We start from the raw sequence: 25,354 nt of genomic DNA, 5'->3' as shown, positions 1-25,354 counted from the left end.
GGATGCAGTTCTTGGATTATTCATTTCAGAAATATTGCAGCGTGTTCGATGAGTGCTCACGTAGAGATTATATGAAGTCATTAATTTTCAGCATCTGTCTGCCCATTAAGTTAAAAAAAAGATGGAAGGAGGCCATTGCACGAACAAGCCGTTTTGTTTTTAAAGAACATTGCATCTCGTGTAAAGCGTGCATGTGACAGCGGCCCATTTTGAACAGCCTGTAAAACTCAGCAAGTGTGTGTCTTTTTTAGCCTTTCACCATTCTGTATGAATAGCACCGACATAAAAAGGAGGGTCCAAGTCGCCCTGCAATTTTCCGCGTGGTCATTACAACAAACTTTAACTGGCGGTGGTAGGCTACATTAAAATAGCGTGGGTATCTTGTGCTACAATCGTAGACATGCTGCTGTAGTCTGTTAATTATGCTTTTTATTGGCGACACTGTCATTTAACTTTGTTTTTAAGTGTAAAATTATCCCAAACTTTGGACATTCTACCTCTTTGACACGACCTACTGCCACTTCTCACCACCATCACTCAACTTAATTTTGATTTTTCTTGAACTTTTTTGCAATGCACTTATTGGAATTAATCAATTACCGGTAATTCCTTCTGCCTGAAAGCAAGGGCAATTGTGTACGCATAATAATCTAATGAGGAGATTATATATCCATTTTGAGTTTCACAGTCATAACAGGCCGATACAATCTGGCCCGCACTGAAAATGGCTTTGACACCTTTGCGTTTCGAGATTCAGCTCAATGCTGAACTTGACGTGAGCGTGCCAAACTATGGCAGCGCATCACCGTGTTTTATAGAGTCATCATGGCTGTCGCTAATTTTTGCCATGCTGTTTGGGCACAAGCCAGGACAACTGTTGTTCAAGTGATGACGGAGCAGAGAATCCATTCACTTTCAGTGTTGTCAGTTCGGGAAGCGTTTTCCATTCACATCTGTATCAATTGAAAAACTATTTTCCTACATGAGAATGCCTTCCGCGTTCAGATTTTAGTCAGGAAATACAAAAAGTGAATCTCAACCCCTGAACAAACAGTATTAAAAGTGGCATGATGCTCCAGACTGGAAATTCAAATGCGCCAGATCACGAGTGCTTTTGCTGGATTTATCCCTTCAGGCACACAAGCTGACCTGACTGATGTTGGACGAACGCCATGCAGCACCAGGCTGAATGCTTGATGTTGTTACCAAGATTGAACTTTCTAATTAAAAAGGTTTGGAGAGAGGATGTATTACCCTTTCAGTAAGGAATGTCCTTTGCAGCTTGTAAGATGTATATAAAAAGCACCGTTTTTGTATTTATTTTGCATGCACAACCACAAGGATGCGGGCTTCTCAGTGAGGAGGAGGTTATGACGACCGAGGTTATTTACAATGTTGTGGAAGTGAGAGAAAAATCACAGGGGATGTTAAAGCAAGGGAGAGTGGTTAGTCAAGACAACAAAGGCACATTTCAAAAATGAACAATTCAAATTGGCTGGAATCAGCCACCTTACACTTTAGTTTCGTAGTCTTTCCAGGCTTTGTCAAAAGGTTTTTTCAGATCCTGTGCAGGGAAAAAAAAAGAAAAGGGGGGTACATGACATTTGTGGAGACTGAAAATGTGTAAAATAAACCTGTACGGTAGTCACAGATAACAGTACATGTGCATCCCAGAGCAGAATGTTGATGTGGAATGACTGAATTTCCGTGACTGACTATGCAAAAAGGTATCAACCAATCCATTGATGGATTCTTATTTTTTGATGAAACAATATTTATTATCCGCTAATCAAATGTAAGAAATGAAGGGACATCTTGGAATAAAAATGTGTTGTTTTTCCCAAAACATTGCAACAAGTAACACTGACCCACAAATGAATAGATGATTGTCCAATTCCTGCTGATTAGTCAACCAACAAATAAGGAAAAATCCAGAATGAAGAGTTTTAGTACTGTATTTCTCCCACAAAAATAGCAGGTATGAACTTTTGCTGCATTCAAAAAGTAATAATGATAATTCAAGGGGTATCTGATCACTGATCTGCAAATAAAGTTGCTTAGTTATTTTTAAAAAAATGGTTTAAAGACAAAGCAACCATGGTTGTACAGCGAGACAAAAACAGGAATGCAAGTATCCACTGAGCGGAATGCAACACGCTGAGAGCTTCCATCGTGACTAATGAGCAAAGTCAATGTGTATGTGACGATGAGAATCAACAGAACCAAATCACCTTCCACTTAGATGCAGCCCACAGCTGTCTCAGCAGGGCACTGGGAGGCCATGTGATTGTTTGAAGGACATTTAATTCCACGGGTCACGCCTACGACAGGCAACGCTGATTTTTTTCATTATCAAGGGCGAGCTTTAACCAACCGCTCGAAGAAAACCTTTGATTAAACAGCATCCCTGCTGTTGTGGTGCTAATTAAACACAGACTAGGTCCGGTGTAAGTAGACAGCTTTGAGTGTCACACAATTCCACAGTAAACGGATTCAGAGTCAGAACTATGAGACTACAAAGGGTTATATCCATACAAAACTGATTTTAGATTTTTTTTTCTGTAAAAAGAATGAAGCAAGCAACATGGGCTTAGAAAGTGGAATGTCAGAGTTTCAGTTCCACAGGGGATGGCGATTCCACTATCGATGTTTCCTTAAGCTGCAGAGGAGTGGCGTGCTCAACTTCTCATACCCCGGGATCAGGTTTGGTCCACTGAACCAAATCCAAGAGTACTCTGCCACTCGCCGAACCGTTCAAGGGTAGAAGGCACGAGAGTGAGGAGTAGATCACAAATAAAAGCCTGGAAAGCAAAGGTTAGAGCCCACAGGAAGCTGCGAAAACAACCTGGATAAGGGTAGACGGAAGGAAATGTCAGAGGCCGAAAAACGAGAAAAACAGTAATGGCTCAAAATACCACACGTGGGCATGGCTAGACAGGGAATGGCAGAATAGGCCAAGAGACAGGGCATAATACTCCCTCTGGGAGAAGCAGATTTTAGTACACTTGCTCCCATTCTGGCTGGGTGTCAGTAAAGAAGCTAGAACATCATGTCATGCCCTTAAAAATTGCTTCCATTAGCAAATCTGCCACCACCTACCAGCAATACTGGCTGCTCTTGCACTTTCCTCAGTCACGTTACCACTTCCGTGCAGCAAGGTCAGCACTAGTGAAGACCAGGTTTTGTACTATGGAAAGAGTTCATCTATATACAGGTACTTCAATTTAGTCAAAATAGATCAAACAGGAGCACAGAGGGCAGCTGATGATCACGTTCATTGAAAAAAAATAATAAAAAATCCCGGAATTGGAATTTAAGGATGATGCTAAGCGTACTGGTTCACATATCTGACTTCCATACAGCTGCCGTGGGATCGATTCCCATTGAATTCCCTGTTCACAAGCACCCTGTGATCATTTGACAAAAAGCCACGGGTGTAGTCTGTCTTTCATCAAAAGTCAGCTGTCTTAGTCTACCCTCTGCCAAGACCCTGAACAAGATAGCTACACAGAACATGGTCAGATCATCAGTATGGATTCACACAAAATTGGAATGGTTTCACCCACACAATTTCTGAGCGATGCGAGTAACGGCAAATGAAACAAGCTCTATCGGCGAAGGTTTTAGGTTATTGTATAGATTTACATCTAAGAATTCATGAAACCAGTGTTACTGGTTAAATCTGCTGTAAATGGTTAGAATACATACAGCTAAAGACAATCGGCAAACGTCGGCCATTTGGCTGTTTATTTTGGCCAATGTTTTGGCCGGCCGATTAATTGGCCGGGCTCTAGTTTTTACAGTGACAATGAATAATGGTAACGATCCAACCACTGGTTATTATTATGCATTAACTGTAATCTATGACTACAGTACAGTTTTATGAAACACTTTTTGCAGACTCTATGAACAGGCGACTGTTTTCATCTAAAAATCTCAAGCGGTAAGCGGGAGTGGGTGGTTCACGAGCCACTGAACCACAATGGCACAGGGCTCAGCTGGACTCTTGTGGCTCCATTCAGAACCACTAACGCCCTCTCATCTCGCGCCTTACTTGTCCAAACACGGCTGATTCGACAGTGCCCGTCTAACCACGGGATGGCTGATGCTGCCGAGAGGGTCGGCTACAAGAATGACATCACGCTGCTGTCCACGATGAAAATCCCCCGTTAGCACAACCGACTTTTAGACTCAGCACTTTCCATTTTCCACTGCCTGGGAGTGTATTATGTCTGTTTATCTTTAAGGGGGACAACAGCAGGTCCTGCAGGAACCCATCCACGGTCATTTTGTGGAAGCTGGACTCCAACTAATCCAAACAAAAGTCCAGATTGTCTTGGGTGGTGAAATGAAAAGAGATGACGTGGAGCATTTTTTTTTCTTTGCGGGGCAAAACCTAGAAAGGTTGCTCGATCAGTCACGATCACGCCATTATTATTAGCATTACTGAAGACTGCAGTGGGGGAGTATTGACATGTTTGTGGAAAGCATTAACCACCAGGAAATTAATGCTGCATTCCACAAAAGTGGGAAGTCCAAAAATTTCCTGCTTTGGACTACAAAAATGGGTTGGCGTTCCGATTTGGAAGTTAATGTACTGTACTGAGGAGCAGAAATCTGACAATTCACAACAATGTAGGTGTCCAAAGACATAACATAAAAGACTATATAAACCTTAAAAATGAAAGAAAAATATCAGCATTTCTCCACACACGACTGCACTTTTTTTCTCCACTTAACATTCGTGAGTGACATTCATTACACATAGTTCTTGACTTCTTTTCCTTTTCACAGACATCTCCAGTCTCTTTTTATGACGTTCAAGTTGAGTTGTTACTTTGTCTTTTTCTCCCCATGGCTTCAACAGCTTGTCAAGCGAGTCTGGACATGATCCTGTTTCCCCCATTTGCTGACAGGTCGGTCTCGTGGGAAAGCCACACAGAGCGATAATGGAGAAGGAGGAAGAAGACATTGGAGGTGAGAAGAGGAGTGGGAACACTGCTGAATATTGCCTTGAGCAACGGGTTGCTGAGGAGAGTTTAACTCACATTACAGTAGTCGTGACATTAATGTTACCTGTATGTGAGGTTGCAAAAAGTTCAACCGCTCATTAACTCCATTGCATTGGTGTAATGAGAATCATTCACATTTCTAATCAACTATGAGTGGTCAAGCATTAGGAAGGAGCGCAGTAGAGAGACTGTGGAATTTCGCAAAAAGGGGGAAGAGCAAAAAGGTGCAGAGAGTTGCGAGAACAATAACAGGAAGCCATGTCAGACTGTTGGAGAAAACATTGATGCGGAGACAAAAAAAAAACAAGGAGAGACAAAGAGTTCCGAGATAGAGAGACAGACCATGGGGACATGGTTCTATAGCTACCAGCCTCTGTAAAGAATGCAGCCCATGACAGAAGGGCCACAGGTTAAAATACCCCAAACGACAAAGAGTTATCCATGATAACAACCTCTTTTGTGGTTGAAATGCCTTTGAGCAAAGCACCTAACTTCAGTTTTGATGATGATTCAGCAAAAACCTCCAAGCTTGTCATCCATCCCGTTCGTAAAAGTTTGCTTGTCAAGTGACACCAAAACAGCGCTGACTTACCCCTTTGACTCCTTTCAGGTCTCCTTTCAGTAGGCTGTCCAGAGGAAAGGTGATGATGTTGTTCATGTTCTGGAACTGGACAAGAGAGACACCCAGAAGCTGCTGAGGTCAAATGCTTTGAGTGTTTTTGTAAACAAATTATTAGGAACACCTCTTAATATGTTCCAACACAGTTTTCAGAATCTTAAGGACAACTTTTGCAATATTAGTAAATACAAATGACTTGACTTGAATTTTATACCCTCGGATGTAGAGTCAGAGCCGTTATAAGGCGGCACGTCATCAATGCATAATTGTATTCCAAAATGTCGGGTCATGGGTATATATTTTAACACTCCTCGCACTCTGCTGTGTTGAAAGCAAAAGTATTTTATACATCAAACCCGATGCTAGACCTGATGTTGTCACACATCTGATTGTGAGAAGCTGTGCCGCTGTGTGAAAGCGCACACGCGTGTAGAAATACTATATGTTCAGAAATTAAGTTCCACTGTTTAAAAGCGTCTCTAAAAGGCTGGCTCCAATTGCAAGCTTTCGCATCCAGATCCGAGTTTGACAGCATCTCACATTACTTTAATTTAAGGCATCATTGTGACTAAATGCCGTCATATCGTTGTCAGCGTAATGGCATCAAGCGATTACTTCATAGAGGGTTGGACTGGATACACAAGCTGCTGTTGGAGGAGGAGGATCAGACTTGATTATATCAACCTGAAATAAGAAGTGGCAGCGGCTCATTGGCCACCTCCGTGGAAAACCGGGGCTTCACACACGCACACGCGCACACACACACTGAAGTGCAATGTTTGTGTTGGCCTCTTGGGGATTGAGGCAATTAAGGACAAAATGGAAATCCTCTCCCCAGTGGATTTTACCACCCGCCCCTGTGTCCACTTGTCCTCCTCCTCATTGGCTAGACTCACTAGGTTTTTGAAGAGTGCAGTGAGCTCCTTGGTGAAGACGGAGAACTTGAGGAACGCCGATCCCAAATCAGGATCGTCTCTGTACACACAATTTTCTCCAAACTTCTCCAACGCCTGAGTGTACTGCTCCTCATTCTCAACGTGAGCTGGACAAAAAAACAAAAACACACACACACATACAGATCCAGGTCAGTTTATGACAGGTCAGGGGTGATATAAAACAGTGTTTCCCACTATTGAGTCAATCAAATCTTATGGCAGACCACTAAATAAAAATTTTACAAAATATAGAGATAGATACTGAAATGTCACCTTAATTCACTCACACGTTTACCTAGTGTGAAAAAGGTATACTGTATTTAAAAAAGGGTGTGCGGTCGTGTGGCTGCCTGCCTGGCTCTGTTTGGTCAAATGTAGTCAAACTTTACTAATGATGAAATTTCATTGGTGACCGGCACCTGAGCAGGAAGTTTCAAAGAGCCCTCACCACTCCTCCCCAAAAAATCTAGCGCGCAACCCAAAAATTAATAAACTGATTCAAATGAAAGTAGTGAATGGAATGCAGATCAATGTAATGGAATAAGAGGACCGTTTCTCCTTAACATATATGCTCAAGTAAAAGTCAAAAGTATGTTGCAGCCAAACTACTCTGGCAAGTACAATTTAACCCAAAAAATTTCTTGAGTAAATGTAACACAGTAAATGTAGCGCGTTACGACTACCTACCTCTGTTCATTTGGGACATTTTCAATGTTGCAACTCAGGGAGGGTGTAACACGACAATTTTTGACAGTCCATTTCATCATATCAGTATCATTTTTGTTGTTTTGTGGCAGAAAATTAAAAAAGCAACACCATAAACTGGATGTAAAACAAAAACATAAAGATGCACAAACTAGTCAGGAGAACCTTCCATTGTGTCTAAAGAGCACCCTATCCACATGCCGCCCTGGATGAGAGAGGAACAGCTAATATAATCAGGACAGCAGCGGAGCTGGGGAAGGGGCTCAGGGGGGCTGTTGCTATGACAACCATCACTAAGAAATTATGACGTGTGTGTGTGTGTGTGGTACTGGTAGGTTAGCGCTTCAAACTAACAAAGAGGAGGAGCATGTAAAAATGCAGAGGTGAGCACTAAAACACACCTGGAGCAGCGCTGCCATGACTCACACAAAAACAGACACACACACACACACACACATAGTGTTGATCAGAAGCAGACAGAATCCGTGTTCAGCCATGTGTCAGGTTTATAGATGAGGCTCGATAACATCATGTCTGTGACTCGGCAGATATGCATGGTCTTATTAGCTGAAAGCCTCTGAGTCACTGAGTGAAAAAACTCATCAAACAAATCTAATTTAAGACGCAAGGTCAAGTCATGGCAAGGCTTTCACCAAACATTTTACCGTATGGGCAGCGTACAAAGATTCTTGGGGGATTTTTTCACTTCCTTTTATGTTTTCACCAATGGCAACTACATTCGAGGCACAAGGAAGAAGTGACCCAGAAAATCAATTTTCTATTAGAAAAAAATGTTTTTTTAAATATGGTTGAGCAATTAATAGAAATGAATTGTGGTTTTAATTTTGGCGACCCACAATCAGAAAGACAGTATAATCGGAGAAAAGTTCCTGCATTGTAAAAGCACCCTGGATGCCCGTGTTTTGCGTTTTTCTGTCCTTGCTGAGCATGTGTAAAGATGTTTATTGCCCCTTGCACTCACAAAGTTGGAGTAAAAATAAAAAACAAATAAGATTAAACACACAAGAACAAATAAACACATTGTATATTCAAATACAACACATCCCAAGCTTTTTGCTGACAGTCAATGGAAAACCTCATGAACAGGCTAGCAAAAATTAGCATTGGATGTTACTATTTACCTTGAAAATACAAATATTCACACAAACACTGTATTAACACATCCAGACGGGGACTATAAAAACTACTCAAGGGGCTTTCATTCTTCCTGTATTGTGAAAATAAGATCCTTACCTAGAATAAGATCAATCTGGACTCTCTTCCGCTTAAAATTAAAGTGTGTATCTCGATGGATGCAATAATTTCCTTCGTTTGTGTCTGTCTGACTTCCTTTTTTCTGTTGGCATCCAGGAATATGCTGCTGGTTTATTCATCAGAGACGACGAACAAGCTGACAGGGCCCCGCAGCAAACTCGTATTCTCTTGCTCACCTTCCACAAGGCTCCCCAAGTACTCCTCCTCCCTCACTGTCTCATAGTAAGTCGTGGCTCCTTGTCACCATGTTCACCATGCAGAAAAACTCAAGGTCATGTTCTCCTCCAATTTTTCTGCTCATCACCTTCATCGCTACTCACACACAAGCTCACAAGGGGTTCAGGAAAAGGTCATTCTGGGGGGAAGGGGGTATGGGCACTCGCAATATCGAGGCTGTCAGAGAAGCGCTATCCCCAGCATCCCCTACGGGGAACATGGGGAAATGTTCATTGTGTAAAATCATGGAGGAAAAAGAGTAGCTTTATGCAGACACTGAAATCTCATATGATGGATTTTTCTTTTGTTTTGCTGCCTTACATACGGCTAATATACTACAGTATTTGTCAAATGAATATCAATTATTATCAGGGTACTTGTGGAAGGGCTTAATTTCATCCGCTTTGTTTCTGCCTTTTCATTTTTAAACTCTATACATTTTAATGTATTTTTTCGAATTCCGAATTGTGCGACCACAGCAGCATTTTACTTGGTAGGGAACGCAGACTTAAGCAGCTTGCAGTCTCTGAAGAAAAGATGCGAATACTGTACATGTATAGTAAACAAACCATTTTTGACACCTGATGTTTCATAACAATCTGAACTCAAATGCAAATTAAAATATAACACCATGAACTGGTTGGCAGCCAGCGTGTGTATACATAAAGAACCATTCAAACTCATATTCACGCAGCGCCTCCAGTTAACTGATGTAAGAATGTTTTGAGGATGTGGGAGGAAACCAGAGTACCCAGGGAAAAATTCATGAGCAAACTCAACTGTGAGGCAGATGTGCATCCCACCACGCCATCAATGTGAGCTGTTATAGTTTAGTTTAGTTGCTGTTGTAGGAATAGTTGGGAAGGCACAATACAGCCATAACTTTTAGAATGTTGGGTGTAGTTATATCGTATTGATTCACTTTCCCTCCAAAATGTGCAATGGCGCAAATGTTATTATGGTATGTTCTAACGCTATAATAGCATGATCGTGTTTTCATAAATACTCCTCTGCATATTTATATTTGACTGAGACAACTGAGGAGACCAAAAGAAAATCGCCACACAGGGGTTCATGAAGCCAACCTGTTTGTATTATAAACATACGAGACTCCTTGTAGATTTTTCTAGAACCAAATGCTCATGCAAGGCTCGATTGCTTAAATTGCACCAACAGCCCGGTAGCTAATACAGTGTTGGGTGTAGTTACTTTGGATTTCCCGTTTTGTTGTCACAGCTCATGATCCTGTTTGCAGTGAAAGCAAGCAACTCTGACCTGCTCCTTCAACGGGGTACACATAAAATGATTGTTAACATCGTATAATGTTAACAACCAATTTTTTTTTTTAATGTGGGAGACCCCACACATAACGAGGAAATAAAACACAATGCCATAAGACATTATGGCATTATCAAGTATCGGTATTTGGTTCTTGGACGAGTACCGTACTCTGAGAAAAAATATGGTGTTGGTGCATCCCAACCTAAAATCCCTTGTTTTACTTCTAACTAGTAACTAATTCCATCTGTGAAAGTGAAAAATCACTCTAAACACAGCACACATCACAGGATGCTCGCTTAGATGGCTTTAGAGACACCTGTCAATCAGGCCTCAGCTGACTTTGATTCAAAGGGAGGAATAATGCTCAAATTATGGCTGAATATCAATATACTGTATGTGTACACCGCTTTACTCAACTCCAACTGTCGGACTAATTACGAATATTCAAACAGGAGCGTCTGCAGGGAAAACCAGCGAAGCGCTAAATGTTCACGCAGACGGCCACAGAGATGCAGTTCCGGCGATGCGTGTGAATGACTGAGTGACGGGACGTGAAAAAAACAAGCGTGTGTCCGCGCCTCAGTGGCCCTCTCCCAGCTGTTCCTTTGAGAGTCTGAATCAGGCAGCTGTCGCAGAGACCACAACACTGCTCGCAGTGTTCACCCGAAGACGTGCTCGCCACATTGTTCAAATGGCTCTCACCCTGGCTCCCTTTCTTTCTCGCCATCAGCGGGCAGCTCTGTCAGGTCAAACAAAAGACGCTGGAAAACACTCAGCACTGGGACAGCCAATCAGCCTCCTAAAACACACACACACACACACACACACACACACACACACACACACACACACACACACACACACGCGGGCGCACACGCGGGCGCACAAGCACACACACACACGGGCGCACACACAGATTCTGCATACTTCCACTGTCTGAACTCAAATATGTACGTGTTCTGCCTACAGAAGCAACCCCTGTATAGAACCTCTGTGGGGAGAAAAAAGGCACTCACTCTGGGACTGAGCAGCCTGGAAAAACTGGATGACATCATGCGGTTTTAAAACTGCTTTGGCCCCAGATGATATGTGAATAATGTAAAATAATACTATGAATATTAGTTATTACTGATGACTTAATCAACTCCTGTTTTCATGCCGGTGTTGTATTGAGCGAGCTGGAAGAGCCACAACTAAGGTCTGCAGGGAGAGAGCTCAGTTCCACTGCAGGATGGTCCACAAACTATTTTCTAATCACATCTACTGGTTGCAGTCAAGAAGCGCACTTCACTTTGCTTCGAGACACGGTGAGTCAACAATCAATTCCGCATGAGAAACTGAAGCCTGAACCATGAAGTAATCCCTTAACTGATAAACGTACCCATCCCTAACTCGGAGATAATAAAGTGTAGAGCGACACAGAGTTTTCCATTTGTAAAAAACTAACCTACTAGAACAGAGGTCGGCAAACTACGGCCCGCGGGCCGAATCCGGCCCGTTGGTCGTTTTAATCCGGCCCGCCGAAGGTCGGTCTACAATTAAGGTTCGATGTGAATGATTGCATTCATTTCAATTTGACTTGTAATGACAGGCATTTCACCGCCAGGTGGCGCATTGACTTGAAGTTGCAGAACACAGGGAGGGGGGGGGCGGGATCCTTTCGACCACCTAGGACCTCTGTATCGCTCTACTTCTACTGGTCTGATCACAACCCATCTGCAGAAATGCACAGGCTAAAATAGGTCATCAACAACACTGTCGTCATTTTAAAAAAGTATATTAATACAGTACGTTCATGCTTTTGTTCTGTTGATGTTTGATATGGACTGTCAACAAATGCAGTTTTTTTTTAATGTACCATAGCTCGTGCTGACCTGGCCCTTCTGTCAAATTTTAAAAGTCAATGCGGCCCCCGAGCCAAAAAGTTTACCCACCCCTGTACTAGAACATACTGCTCCCTTCCAAAAGATGTAACAAGTGTGACAAATGATGAGCTTTTTCACCACTGCAGGCCGAGCTGCAGAATGTGGGGCCAATGCAAGTTGACTGTAAAAGCCCCCCTAAAAAAACTGATTCTTACATCTGAACCATTATTTTTTTCGTCCGTGTCTTGAGTGAACCATCAACAAACGATACACCTGTCATTATCCATGTGTTTGTTTAGCTATGTGTTTGGTTTCATGTTTTGTTTTGTTTTCTTGTGGTTCATGTCTTGTCCTGTCTCATTTGGTTATAGTGTGCAACTTGCTGCTTTTGTTTAGTCTTTGCCGGATCATCGTTGCTGGTGCGTACCCTTGTCCGGTTTGTTTCGTGTATTGGTGAGTGTTTTATGTCCCAATGTTTTGCTTGTTACTTTGAGTTTTGAGTTTTATTAGGACTTTGTGGAGTTTGTATTTCGATCATTTCCCAGTGCGATTGCTATTCTTTTTTTTAATAAATATTGCTCGGTCCACACTGCACTCATGCCTTGCTTCCCTGAATTTGGGTCCTCAGCGCTGCCTCCATCCTGGTAACACAGAAGCTGGTCCTGTTATTTTTGTGCAATCCTGCTCATGAACAGTGACCCAAAAATAACCTCTTACCTTGCATTTTTGATGAAAGTAAAAAAAAAAAAAAAGTAGCAAAACTCACCCAAACCAGATGTGTAGATGGCCTTGACAGATTTTTTCATCTTGTATAGAACACTGCGGTCCACATCTAAGGCCTGAAACGGACACAAATTAACAGAAGAAAATGTGAGACATTCAAGTGAAAAAGATAGTCAAACTAATAGTGGAGATTCCGGGAAATTACAGTGATTCATGTCATCATTAATTCCCCAACTGAAGCTAATAAATGATAGCGCATTGCATTTCAGAGGAGCTGCGCATGTGTTGCTTCTTGCTACGTCACACTCTGCATGCATGTGGAGGGCACAGTCGGTGTGCTGTGTACGCCGACTGCAAAGTAATGCATTATTCAAGGCGGCGCTAAAAATAGACAGTACTGTATTGTATTTTATGGGATGTGTGTGTGTTTGTTAATGTGTGAGCAGCTACGATGACAGCAGTCAGCCATATTAACACTCAGTACACTAGGGACAAAGATGAGGAAGTCCAGTTCATGTCTCTCAATGAGCTAGCCAAAATAGGAGCAACTGTAATGTCCTCCACTTCAAACACAATATTACTGCTTCATTCTGACACTGATGAGAAAAGACAGCGCTATGACACTGAACTCTTCTTAAACCTCTCATTATGAAATTTATATCATGCAGGTCTACATCATGTTATGATGATTACATTTTCCGCAAATGCAGATGAGACAATGCGCCACTGTACCTGTGACAAGTGGGCGAGTCTCTCAGGAAAAGGAGGGATTTTTTTTGGGGGGGGGGGGGTGCTTTTGTACATTATTAAGGGCGTCTGCTCAAGCGGGCATAAGCTGGCTCCATGTTTCTCGACGATGCTCACCCCTCTTCTTTTTAACATGTGTCAGATGCTCCAGACACTCTGCATGCAGGAATCTAACAATGACACCCATTCAGCCACAATATCCGCAATACTGTATCTATATACACACACACACACACACACAGACACACACACACACACTTATATTTCAAGTGATGAATTATGAACACAGAAAGATCATGCATGGCTTTGTTTGAGTCATTTGTTAACTTTGTGAGGTAGCACATCGTCAAGCCGCCAATTTAAATACAGAAGAACCGCAACTTCACGATTTAAATAGACTTTACAATGCATGATCATAGGATTTCAAATAACTGGCCTCCCTGTGTGAAGTTTACATGTTGTCCTCACGCTTGCATGACTTTTATTCGGCTTTCTGACACATTCCAAAAAAAATGCTCGTTAGGCCAGACACAATATTGCCCATCGATGTAACTGCGCGAGAAAATGGTGGTTTGTCCATGGAGGGGTTCGACTTTTGCGCTAAAAATCGTAACATATCCCACAATGATGCGAATCGCTCTTCACACTGCTAACCGACGGCGATGTTTGTGGTTCGCAACTATACAATAGCCACAGCTTAGCTCCCGGTGATCGATCACTTTTCTTTTGGGTGGGCATAAAATCTTTGGTTTTCGGGAGTCTACAGAAATCTTACCCGCCCTTTCTTGCCCGACTATGACAGCCAACAATGGCACACATACAATGCATGACGAAATGACACTTTGTTCGTGGGTGTCGCCTTTCAATATGTCCGCCAGTAACGCATTGTGGGAGATGCGGAAAAGTCCAAACCACTCGAATGGTGCCTGATGATTGGTTGGCGACTAGTTCAATGTACCCCACCTCTCACGCAAAGAGAGCTGGGAAATGCTCCACCTTACCGTAATCTTAATTAGAACAAGCACAAGAGAAAATGGGTGGAAAAAAATACAACTATTAATTATACATACACACACTCTTTTTTCTTTTTTTTTTTTTTTTTTCAAAAAGGCAACTTTATATAAAAGCCACGGTTTGTCTCCTTCGGCGCCTGTTAAATGACTCATTTGTGTCATGTGCCATTATTCAATTAGTTGCGTCTGCCCCAGAGAAAGACAGGGAAATTCACAGCTCAGACTTTACACAAGCCAGGGTACAAAAAAAAAAAAAAGTAGTTATCACAACAGAGGCAAAGGACATCTTGCTTTTTACACAAAGCAAGACGACCAACAGCGGTGGACTGTTCCCATCCGACAAAGATTGTTGTGAAGACAACTGATATATCCGAGGACTCAACTTTGAAAATGAAATTGAATATTGTGGTTAGACTTTCAGCGAGTTGAAGGATTGACAGTGGATATGCATTGAATCCCTTTTCAACACGAGACGCATGGAACAAAGTTGTCGGTTCTCGAGATCGGCCTTGGTCTCCAGACCACTTTTTAAGGGTCTCGGTCTAGTCTCGTCTTCAGGGCTGTGCACCTAATTTGCCTGGCGAAACAATAAAATGTCAAAGTTAAAGACCCACGTTCAAGACAATTATTTTTAAAATACCTTGCTGAAAAGAAATATCAGGGTGCTTTTCATTTCAACATTATTCTTGACTTTTTCTTTAAAATGTTTCTTTTATAAAACGGCATTTAGCATGGCTTGCAGGGACAATTCCGTTTTAATAACTATGATTGAATAATTTGTAGAAGTGAAACAACAACATTTGCTGAGGTTTCATTAGACTATTTCAAAAAACAAAATAGCAGAATTTGTTTAGTTGCAAATATGACAAAAAAAACACTAGTAATTTGTTTTTTGTGTGTGTGATTTTCTTTGATGGATTATATACAGTATATATATACACACCTGTGTGTATATATATATATATATATATATATATATATATATATATATATATATATATACACTCACACACATGCACCTGTATATATATATATATAGAGAGAGAGAGCGAAAGAGAGAGCGAGAGTCTTGGATTTGATCATGCCTTGGTCTCGGTTGGTATGGTCTTGACTCCAACGCTATTGTATACATTTTTCCTCGAGTAATTATACATAGTGTAATCTCTACAGTCGAACACACGACGTAGACCAACATGAATTTCAACCAAAAATGTTCTGGAGTGGGACGGATTTTGTTTCTTCTTTATTTTTGTGTACCAGAAGGATAACTTGACAGAGAAGTGTTATGATAACCACAGAACCAAGAAATGAATTTACTCGACACAGGAAAAAAATCTGGCTTATCAGTCCGAACAATACAATTGTTCAAATAACACAAAGACAAATAAATTTTACTGGTTATCCATTGTACACTGGTTTGGCATCTTTTTTTTTTTTTTTAATACTTGTATGACTACTAGGAACATTAAAGAGTTACCGAAAGCATTCATGAACAGTAGCGTTTGGGCTAAAACAAGAGATAAACTGAAAAACTTCTGTTGTGCCTTTGATGCAACACAACCGTAGAGGGTCTTTGCAGATTCCGTAAGCAGGAACAAACCACAAGACTTCTTGCAAGTACAGTATCATCATTGGCAAAGAAACACATTCATCCAGAAAACAACCGATTTAACCTTAAGAGCGGCCATTGGAGACCACTTACCTCCTAACATCAAATGTCACGTATCAGCTAAGGAAGTTCTATCCATCAGTTGGCTGATGGGCCTGCTTAACCTCTGCTTGACCGCAACAATACGCCTGTAATCACCCTGCGAATCCATTTGACCAGTCCACGCTGTAACGCACGGCCACTCACAGAATCAGCCAGGAGATGGCAAAGCCTCTCAATGTAAAAGAGGCAAATCGCTTTCTCGTGTTTGGCACTCAGACAAGAGACAGGACCCTCTTGTTTGGAGTGCAGGCCCCGCTCTAAAATTAGCTGGTTTCAACCCAGAAACTATTAGCAGGGGGATTCCACTGCCTTGGAGGCTTCCGAAAAGTGGAGGATCCGGATATCTTCATACAGTCGAAGCGACTCGACAAAAGACACTCACTGCGGAGTCAGCGTTTCCCTCGACAGCAGCTCTAAATCTGTTTGACTCAAGAAAATAATACATGACATCATCATGACTACCAACGTGATTACAATCAGGCACCATCTATTTCAAGACATCAACAGGCACTATCAAAGCATGGCATGAGTGGGCCATGGGGGGGCCGTTGCCATGGAGATCCATTTATTTTTGGTACGATGTTTCCTGAGATTAAGAGTATAAAGTATGTTAAATGACTGGGTTACTGGATGGATGTGCGTAAAAGTCAGGTCATGTGTGGTAAGTTACTTGACTGTGTAATTCAGCAGAAGCATATTCATGCATCGTTCTAGTCAAAAGTGTCAATCTTAATGTGACCGAACCGAATTATATAGCAGGCTGCAACTAATCGAAATTACCAGAACAAACTGAAATTGAGTGTAGACCTCTGCCAAGGTTGAATTTTCCAAATAATGATGACTCATTCATCAGCCGATAGTGTTGCGCTTCAGTCCTGGAGATGTTGGACAACACGACTACCCTCAATTGGGCCCAGTGCAAGAGGTCTGGAACTGAAAAATATGAAAATGCATTCCCCAATCTATATCTTTCACCAAATCTGAATGGGTTCGTTCTTGGCCCCTTATGTCAATTCATCAACTTTTTGTGAAATTTGGTTGCACAGGTTTGGTGTAACTTTGCAATGAGATTGAGGTGGCCATGACCGTTTTTTCTTATTGTTATTAAATTGTCCAAACAAATTTGAAGTCTATCACACATATGTGTAAAATATTTTTGTTAATTTAATGCACCCCCCCCCCTTTTTTTTTTTACAATTAAGTATCACTGGCAATAGCAGCTCCAATCCAGCTGTGCCGTTTAACTGTTGCTTTCCTCGCCTTTGAAGACATTCCTGGACGATTGCATGATGGAATGACTGACAGACATTGTTTGTACCTGCGATGACAACATGTCTGCAACGCAAGATGGTATACCACTTTCTTCAAAGACCCATTCGGAATTCTGCATGCACATAAACAGAGAAACGAAAACGCAAACCGTTCAAAGGAACCTTCCTCAGTCTGATCTGCCTTGGCAACTCTAGTCCTGACCTTATTTAACTCATTAAGCCTGGCAGTCATGTGAGTAAACAGTTTGCCGCAAGAGGTAGATGAGATCAGGCAATTAGAAGGCAGCAGTCTGGCATTTCATTATCCCATTTAATTGGTGGACGTGCGTATTGGTGAAGACATCTTATAACGTTTAAGTCAATGAATTGCAAGATGTTTAGGGAATAAAAAAAACAACAAAAACTGCTCAAAATGTGCCAAACTCGGTCAAACTATTTGCAAATATTGAATGGGGAGCATCCTGAAGGACACACGAAGCTGCAGTACACTGCACGGCTGTTTTCCACCTGAGTTCTCCTAGTCAGTCAAAACTGCTTTCCACAACTCCACATGTTGGCACTGAGTGTAAACACAGCAGTGTTCGTCCTGCAGAAAAGCTGTGACTCATTCTAAACATATGTCAAGTATACAGTTCCACCTCGCAGGCCCGGAATAATCCCGCGGGCAGAAAGCGGAAGAGATGACACTATGCTACAGTCAGGCTGTTACAAACATGTTCTGTTCCCGGGTAAGTCATTGGAAAGTCTGATGAAGGCAGCAAGAGGAAGAGACCCGACTTGATTTTCAGTGCATGTGATATAACTCAAATGTGGGGGGAGGGTGGGGGATCCACAAAACATTTTTTCTGTAAGAGAAGTGAGCGAGAAAATTAATATTTCGGGTAATTTTGGAAACCTGAAATTGTTCAAAAGGAATCGCCTCAGTAGTCTTATCAAAACTGATGGAAAAATATCAGAAAGTCAGCAGCTCATGTCCTTTAATAACGCACAGGTCCTGAGGAATTGTAACATCATTTCTAATTGTCCTAATCATCCGCTCCAAAATGAGTTTGAAACCGGAGTACCCAGAGAAATTCCACGCAGGCACGAGGAGAACATGCAAATTCCACACAGGAAGGCTGGAGATTGAATTGAATCCTGCACCTCTCCACTGTGAGGCCGACGCGCGAACCAGCCGACCGCTCAGTGCTAGGTTTCGCACGCCGAAATGTTTCACTTACAGTTTTGTCAATGTCAACTGTCAAGATCTTTCCGCACAACTCCAAAGTTGTTTAAATGTCCCATCTTGCTTCTGGTCGTACTTTACTGTTCCTCAACGATCTCTATCAAGAGCGCAGCAGCTCCTTGCCTACCGCAAGCTGCCAAAAGTCACGCCGGGATGTCAACATCAGCTGCAGTGCAAAGAAAAAGAAACTCTCATGTTGACTGCTGAGACGTTTCGCATTTTACAAGGTTAGAGGACCCAGGTGGGTCATTTGTTTCGTTTGGTTTTCCCAGGCGACTGAGGCGTTTCCACCCTGCCTTTTCCATCATTCTGGGCATGAGTGAGTTATGATCACAAGAGCATACTTCAATCCCATCCGTTAGATGATGAAACACGAAGATGGTGAAGATTCGATGGCAACTTGTACTCTTGGAGTATTTTAAAAAGGTGATGAAGCAGCAGGAGACTCATGAAAGTATGTTTGGCGGGACCAAATGTGATGCTTTTTTGAAAGGGGGAAACAGCTGAAGTCACCTTGGAGATTCACGTTGGCTCTTTCACATGAACATATGCATCAACCCCACGGTGTCAAAGCAGCAGCGGGACCTGTTCCTGCACTCTTAAATGGAGCGTGACAGCGTTCGGGAGAGTGGCGCATGCATATCTGCTTCTAATCTGCTGGGATATCAAGCAATTTTACAGTTAAAAGAAAAGGGAGGAGGCCGGAGTACGCCGATCTTGCAACTTCTTTGCGGGAGTTGATGGATTCACTGTCTCTCCAAAAAGCAATCATCTTATGACAGCTGGATTCGCCTGTGCCATTTGCTCACCAAGCAAACCATTTAACTTGAAGCCACGCTCCTCAAAATAACGACGCAGCAAATGCGGATGACACTTTGTATCATTTTGTTTGTTATAATTCCGTGAACCGAATTTCATTCAGACTACTCAAAGAGCCTCCCTTGACTTATGGTAAAATTTCCCCCTAGAGAGAAGAATTCTGGCTCACATCTTGGAGTGAAAGTGCCACCAAAACATCACATCTTATAAGGAGTCACCCTCCCACTCGCCCACGTAATCAGCCCGAAGAGTGGCCGGGACTCGAAATCAATGGTGGAGTTCATTAATGATGAAGTGCAGCCCATCAGAGGACAATAGACGGCAACAGAGGTTGTCTCGAGAAATCTGGGAGAGGACAAAGTGATGTATGAGGACCATGTCATGTGCTTTTGACCCCCCCCCCCCCACACACACACACACACACAAAATCACACACACTCACACTCATACCACCACCAAGTCTCATTCACCAGCGTCAAATTGAGCGTTTGAACTTTTCTCATAAACCACTGGTTAAGATTGTGGCTTTGCACTGATTAGGTCCAGACGGTAACCTTTGCCCTTGAAAGAGGCCAGAGAGAAAGCTTCTGCAAAATGAAGGCCTTGATAGAGTGCGTCTCTACATGATAATGCAAACTCGACAGTAAAAGTTGGGCTGTTGCAAATGGCTCTTACTTAACCAAGAACCATACAGGAATGACTTAGTACCAAATAAACACTGAAAAGTAGTTTGGTAAAAATCAGTCAACGGCAGAGCATAAAAGCAGATCATCCCTGACTTTAAAGGGATTTTTTTTTTTTTTTTTTTAAACAGAAGTAGTTTGCAAGGTTCAAAATATAATTTTTCATTTGAGGGGCAATTTATGAATTCAGTGGGAGCTTTTTTGGGCAAGTTAATGCCAGAGACCTGAAGCAATGTTTTTATTGAACAATAAAATATGACAACATTGTTTTTCTTTTTTATATCATCAACATTTTCTTAGATTAACATTGCGTGAAACAGAAAAAAAAATGTTCATCTACTTTGATGTCATTTTGAGAACATTGATCACACAGACTTCAGAAGTCATAATCAACACTCAGGACTCGAGTGTGAAACATTATTGATATTATAAATATTTATATTAATATACGTTTTCTACTTTAAATGTCTTTACTTTGACATTGATTTATTTGACTGATTATTTTGCTGTGCAAAGTTGGATACGCTCGGCTTGAAGGCGGTTCTAGCCAGACGTCTGTGAAACGTGTACTCAATCACCCAAGCACTTCATTCCGGTGTTAAACACGTAGGCCATGTCAATCTTCGGTTAGTTTAGAAATTAGCAAGACCTGTAGCTTTTTTGGGATTCAGAGCGGACCGGGTTTGAGCAGAGAAGAGGCCCGTCAATCCGGTGGTCATGCTGCTCAATGCTATCTTGAGTGACAGTTCAACAGCTGTGAATTACGCTCACGAAATACGGCAACTTCCTCGCCCCTCATTCTCCATGCCTGCTCTTTCTTGATTCGGTGCTCACAAAATCGCAATGATATTGTCCTACATTCTTTTTAATTTCTTTCTGCTGTGTGTCCGCGCTTGTGCTGCTTCATGTGGCGTAGTAAGAAGACAACGATACACGTTTTTCAACTGTTTTAACAACAGTCCCCAAGTTAGCCAAATCAAAATTCTTTGTGACGAACCAGCTTCTTATTCATAAAAGGACAAAGACAGTTAATAGGTGAAAACCGTTTAAATCTTACCAATGATGTTGTATAAATCAATTTTTTTGTCAGCATATACATCAACACAGTGCTGGATATAGACGTGTGTGGCTGAAGCCAGACACAAACACTGTGCTAATCCTGCCAGAATCCCATTGCAATTATAGGAAGCATTAAGCTTCTTAGGAGATGTACTCAAGACTGGCCATATCTGCTCACTTGGGACCGACTGACCGTTTAGGCAAGATGTGTGAGTGCCTGTCCATCCATCCATGTGTCTCTAAGGCTATTAGATGTGGATTTCCCTGCGCATTGATAATCCACGTGTCCCAATCCTTGTTAAAACTTTCCTCTGAGCCACCTGTTCTAAGGCGGCAGCTGCTGCTCCCAGCGTGGCCACTACCGTTCCCGCCAAACATTGGAGGATGGGAGCAACTGAGCTGTAAAAAAAAAAAAAAAAAAAGCCCAGAAACAACACAAGACGACAGACCAACACATGGTCAAGATGTACGAGAGAACACCCGCCACCTCGTGTCGTCACATTGGCCATAAAATGGATCACGTTAAATGAGACGTTTAAGCACCCGCTAGTGGTGAACAAGAATAACAGTCATTCAGCGCAGAGAGTTATTAAGTGTGGCCAGCGGGCATGAATCAAGCGAGGAAATCCAGTGGTAGCCTGATTGTGGCTTCATTGTGGCTGCAAAATTATAATAGGCTCAACATGCTCACACAAGGAGATCATAAACTGCTCTAAGAACTCGCTTGAGTTCATAGAAAGCTACTTGCTTTTTTAACGAGCCTCATTACGTTGCTATGACCAACCATCTGGAATCTGAAAGGCTGGTATGGCATTCACAGCCCAGTGCCAGCAGTTGCCTAATTGATGCTGGGAATACCATCACTATTCCCAGAGGTATTCCACAGTAATCCGGCTACAAAATCAACAGTGAGGCATCTTGTTTGACCATTGCATAGCCGGCATAGCGCTGTCAAGCACCTTTGCTGGAGGAAATAATAGCCCGCTGGAGGACTGATGACACTCGCCTTTAGAAGTCCACTCTACACCACCGGCAGCCACGACCCATGATGAATGACTTAACTATAAATAAATTTACCGAGGCATTTAGGGCCAAGAAATATGGACACCAAGCGGGGAAGTAGAATGGTTGAAAGATATGATTCAATTTCGCCAAAGAGAAACAATTACTGCAGTCTTTACAATTTGATTTGGGCTCAGGAAACTATTCGCTGAATTATTCATTTGAAGGATCAGGTGGAAGATATCAGCTATCAATAGGAAACTCGGTAGTGAACCTTTCAACAGAGACGAAAAAACATGAAGCAAGTCAAGTGTCTCAAGCAGTGCACTTGTCAGGCAACTATAATTTCCAAAACAGAAATTTACAGTTTGCAGCTGTGTGGAGATGGCGGCGCGATCAAAGGCCTAGCGTATAGACTGTCTTGAACGAATTAGTGAGGACTGTTTCACAACAAAAAGCCTGAATACTGAGCTCTCCTTTGCAAGTCTTTAGGGATGTTCACACGGCAACTTTTACTCCGGTGTAGCACCGGCGCTGCCGTCCGTAGAGCGTTCACACGTACAAAGTTATACCGGTGTAGCCCGTGAAAACAGCTTAAACCGGAGCAAATTAACCCTGCTCAGGGGGTAGTTGAAAATTTTACTCCGGAGTAAATGCTAGTTTGAGGGGCAGTTTGAGCAGCTTTATACGTGTGAACGCTCCACAAAATTTACACCATCGAAGCACCATTGCAAACGTGTGCCGTGTTTACACCCCTTTTGACTCAAGTCAGATCAATTTCATATGTGCGAAGTCACAGGTGAAAGGGTTGCTGTCGTCAGCAGACACTTGAGGTCTCGGAAATTTTACAGGGACACGTCAATTTGCCTTCGCATCATACGGGCGTCCTTAAAAGTTAATACATGATAGAGCATTACATATAAACTTTTAATTAAAATTAAAAATCTGTGAGGCATGCGTGGCGGCCCCAGCCAGGATTTCCGATGGCCTAACCCAGAATCCTGAGTGCAGTCGTGAGTGGCCTCTGCCAGAAAACAAAGAAATGTCTGCCATCGGCCTGAGGTAAAAGTGGCTGCTCTTGGGGAGGCAGATGTGTCAGGGACAGGACAAGTCTTTTGTGCATCACTTTGGGTGTTGCTCTGCCTGACAACATTCCGGAACTGGGGCAAGCCTCAGACAGATATTCCCCAAGCGAAGGTGGAAGCATTTTATCCAAGATCAATACTCCACAAGGAGGTCAACTCAAACCCTGGGGGTATTCTCAACTCCTCCTTCGAATGGAGGTTGTGCAGTCAAATCATTTGACGTAAAAAGCAGAGAACGCAAAAAGGCTTTGTATTTAAATATTCGACAGCTACTGACAGAAACCGAAAAAAAAATAATTGAAATGCCACTCCCACCTCGGGGCTGTTTATGCAAGACCGTTTCATAAATGAAAACAGAAAAGCTCCAATTTGACCAACCAACGTTTAACTGTGAAAATGAGTGAGTGAATGTAAAGGGGGGGGGAAAAAAGCATTTACGGCTTTGATTAAGTCAAATCTTGGTTTCATGATATTCATTGGTTTCATGATATAAACTTCCACTGGTATTACTGTGTCAGGTTATTGATTTCTTAGGTCAACCAACCACTTTAGAGGACGGTGTCAGCATGACAAAATGCATGTATGACGAGCGTAGGTCTACATCATGCTAATACAGGTGTAGAAAAAGCAGGCTATGGTATTTTTTTTTTTGCATGACATCATAAAATATGAAGGGACTATTTGTTTCCAAATTATAATAACGTCGCACTGACACACAATCCATTCAATCTACATAACAGGACGAAACAACCACCACCGCTGCCATTTTCAGGTATTCGTCAACAATGGCTTTCATTTGTAGTTCCGCGGACAACCTCTCGTTCTTCTGACAAAATGTTCCCACGATCAAATTGATTGGGCTTCGAACAGGCCAGAGTGGAGACGGAAAAGTCAGACTTTACAGAAGCGCAAAAGGGGGTCGTGACACAAAGCCCAACATCCTCTTACTGGATTAACAGGTTTTTACCACTGTGGTTTTACAAGCACACAAGCGCAAACATGCAAATACACACACACACACACACACACACACAAGCTCTATGAAATTGCACCTAATAACCACTTGTTTAAGATCATGAGCCTAATTTCTCATGTTGGATGCAAATTGAGGGTAAAATTAAATACTGTGAGAAAAAAAAAACTCGGAGGTTGCTTTAAATCGAGCGACCCAGTGAGTATTGAATATGAGGTATTTTATCCAACCTTGAATTTTGTATTGGACAATACATACTTTCCAAACATTACTTTGTGAATGTAATGCGTTATAATGTTAATGGTTTTGTTCCGACCGAGCAAGAAATATATTTTCACCAAGAGCAAAGACCTGCACGTCAACCAATGTAAATAATGTATGTGAACAAACACAAGCAACACATGCTTTGTGTCTGATTGCTTTTGTGTCAACAACTTCAGTCGTTTTACCAGATATCTATTTAGTTGAATGAATTCTAGTTTTCTGACACATTTAGGAGAGGGGAAAAAAAAAAAGCATCCCAGAGATAAGACCCTGCCCTGATTGCTCCACAATTTCTATCTCCCGTGCTCATTCAAAGCAAACCGGATGTTGAAAGCCATCTGGTACAACAGACTTATGCATTAATCACATAACACAAACCAATTAATCCCCTTCGTTAACAAATTGCACCGAGGAAAAACCTTTGTGGAAACCAAACAGACGCAATTTCATCACTTAAAGGATTTGACTTCCTTGGAAATAAATCCAGAAGGTTTTTGAAAGGAAGTTGAGAGTACAGTATTATCATCCTCTATAGATTACTTCTTCCAAATTCACATGAAAAAAAACAGTCAATATCAAATTAGGCGCTAAGACAGAAGACGCAATCTTTTCAAATGACGTGGCTCCTCACAACATGATAGAACACCACTACTAGCCCATCCTCAACCGTCAGGGTAAAAAGTTGAATATACATGTTAAAGGGCTTTATTCTCAACTGCTAGACCGACACAAGATATAGAGACTGCATCAAATGAGTGAAAAATACAACCAATGCAATGGTCGTCATTCAGTTACTTCGGATTCTATATCGATTCATTCTTTTTTTTTTTATAGTGCTTGTATAAAAACAGAGACAAAATGGAAGAACAAC

At 42.0% G+C, this 25,354-nt stretch overlaps 1 protein-coding gene across 6 annotated transcripts in view; it reads right to left on the bottom strand.

Annotated features, from left to right (window-relative positions):
- asap2a (ArfGAP with SH3 domain, ankyrin repeat and PH domain 2a) overlaps positions 1-25,354 on the bottom strand; it is a 46,329-nt gene that overhangs the window by 16,995 nt on the left and 3,980 nt on the right. For 5 of the 6 annotated variants that reach the window (XM_086126835.1, XM_086126832.1, XM_086126833.1 and 2 more), the window contains 4 exons: positions 12,675-12,747; positions 6,528-6,673; positions 5,605-5,679; positions 1,515-1,564 (listed from right to left, as the gene is read on the bottom strand). In XM_086126835.1, coding sequence (XP_085982961.1) covers positions 1,515-1,564; positions 5,605-5,679; positions 6,528-6,673; positions 12,675-12,747 — 344 coding nt within the window. The other variant, XM_086126836.1, reaches the window with a different exon arrangement.

Source organism: Hippocampus guttulatus, chromosome 13, assembly GCF_054856545.1.
Source record: "Hippocampus guttulatus isolate MCC_2025c chromosome 13, RoL_Hgut_1.0, whole genome shotgun sequence".
NCBI lineage: Eukaryota > Metazoa > Chordata > Actinopteri > Syngnathiformes > Syngnathidae > Hippocampus > Hippocampus guttulatus.
The sequence above is the reverse complement of the archived record's forward strand: the minus strand, read 5'-3'. Positions and strand labels throughout refer to the sequence as shown.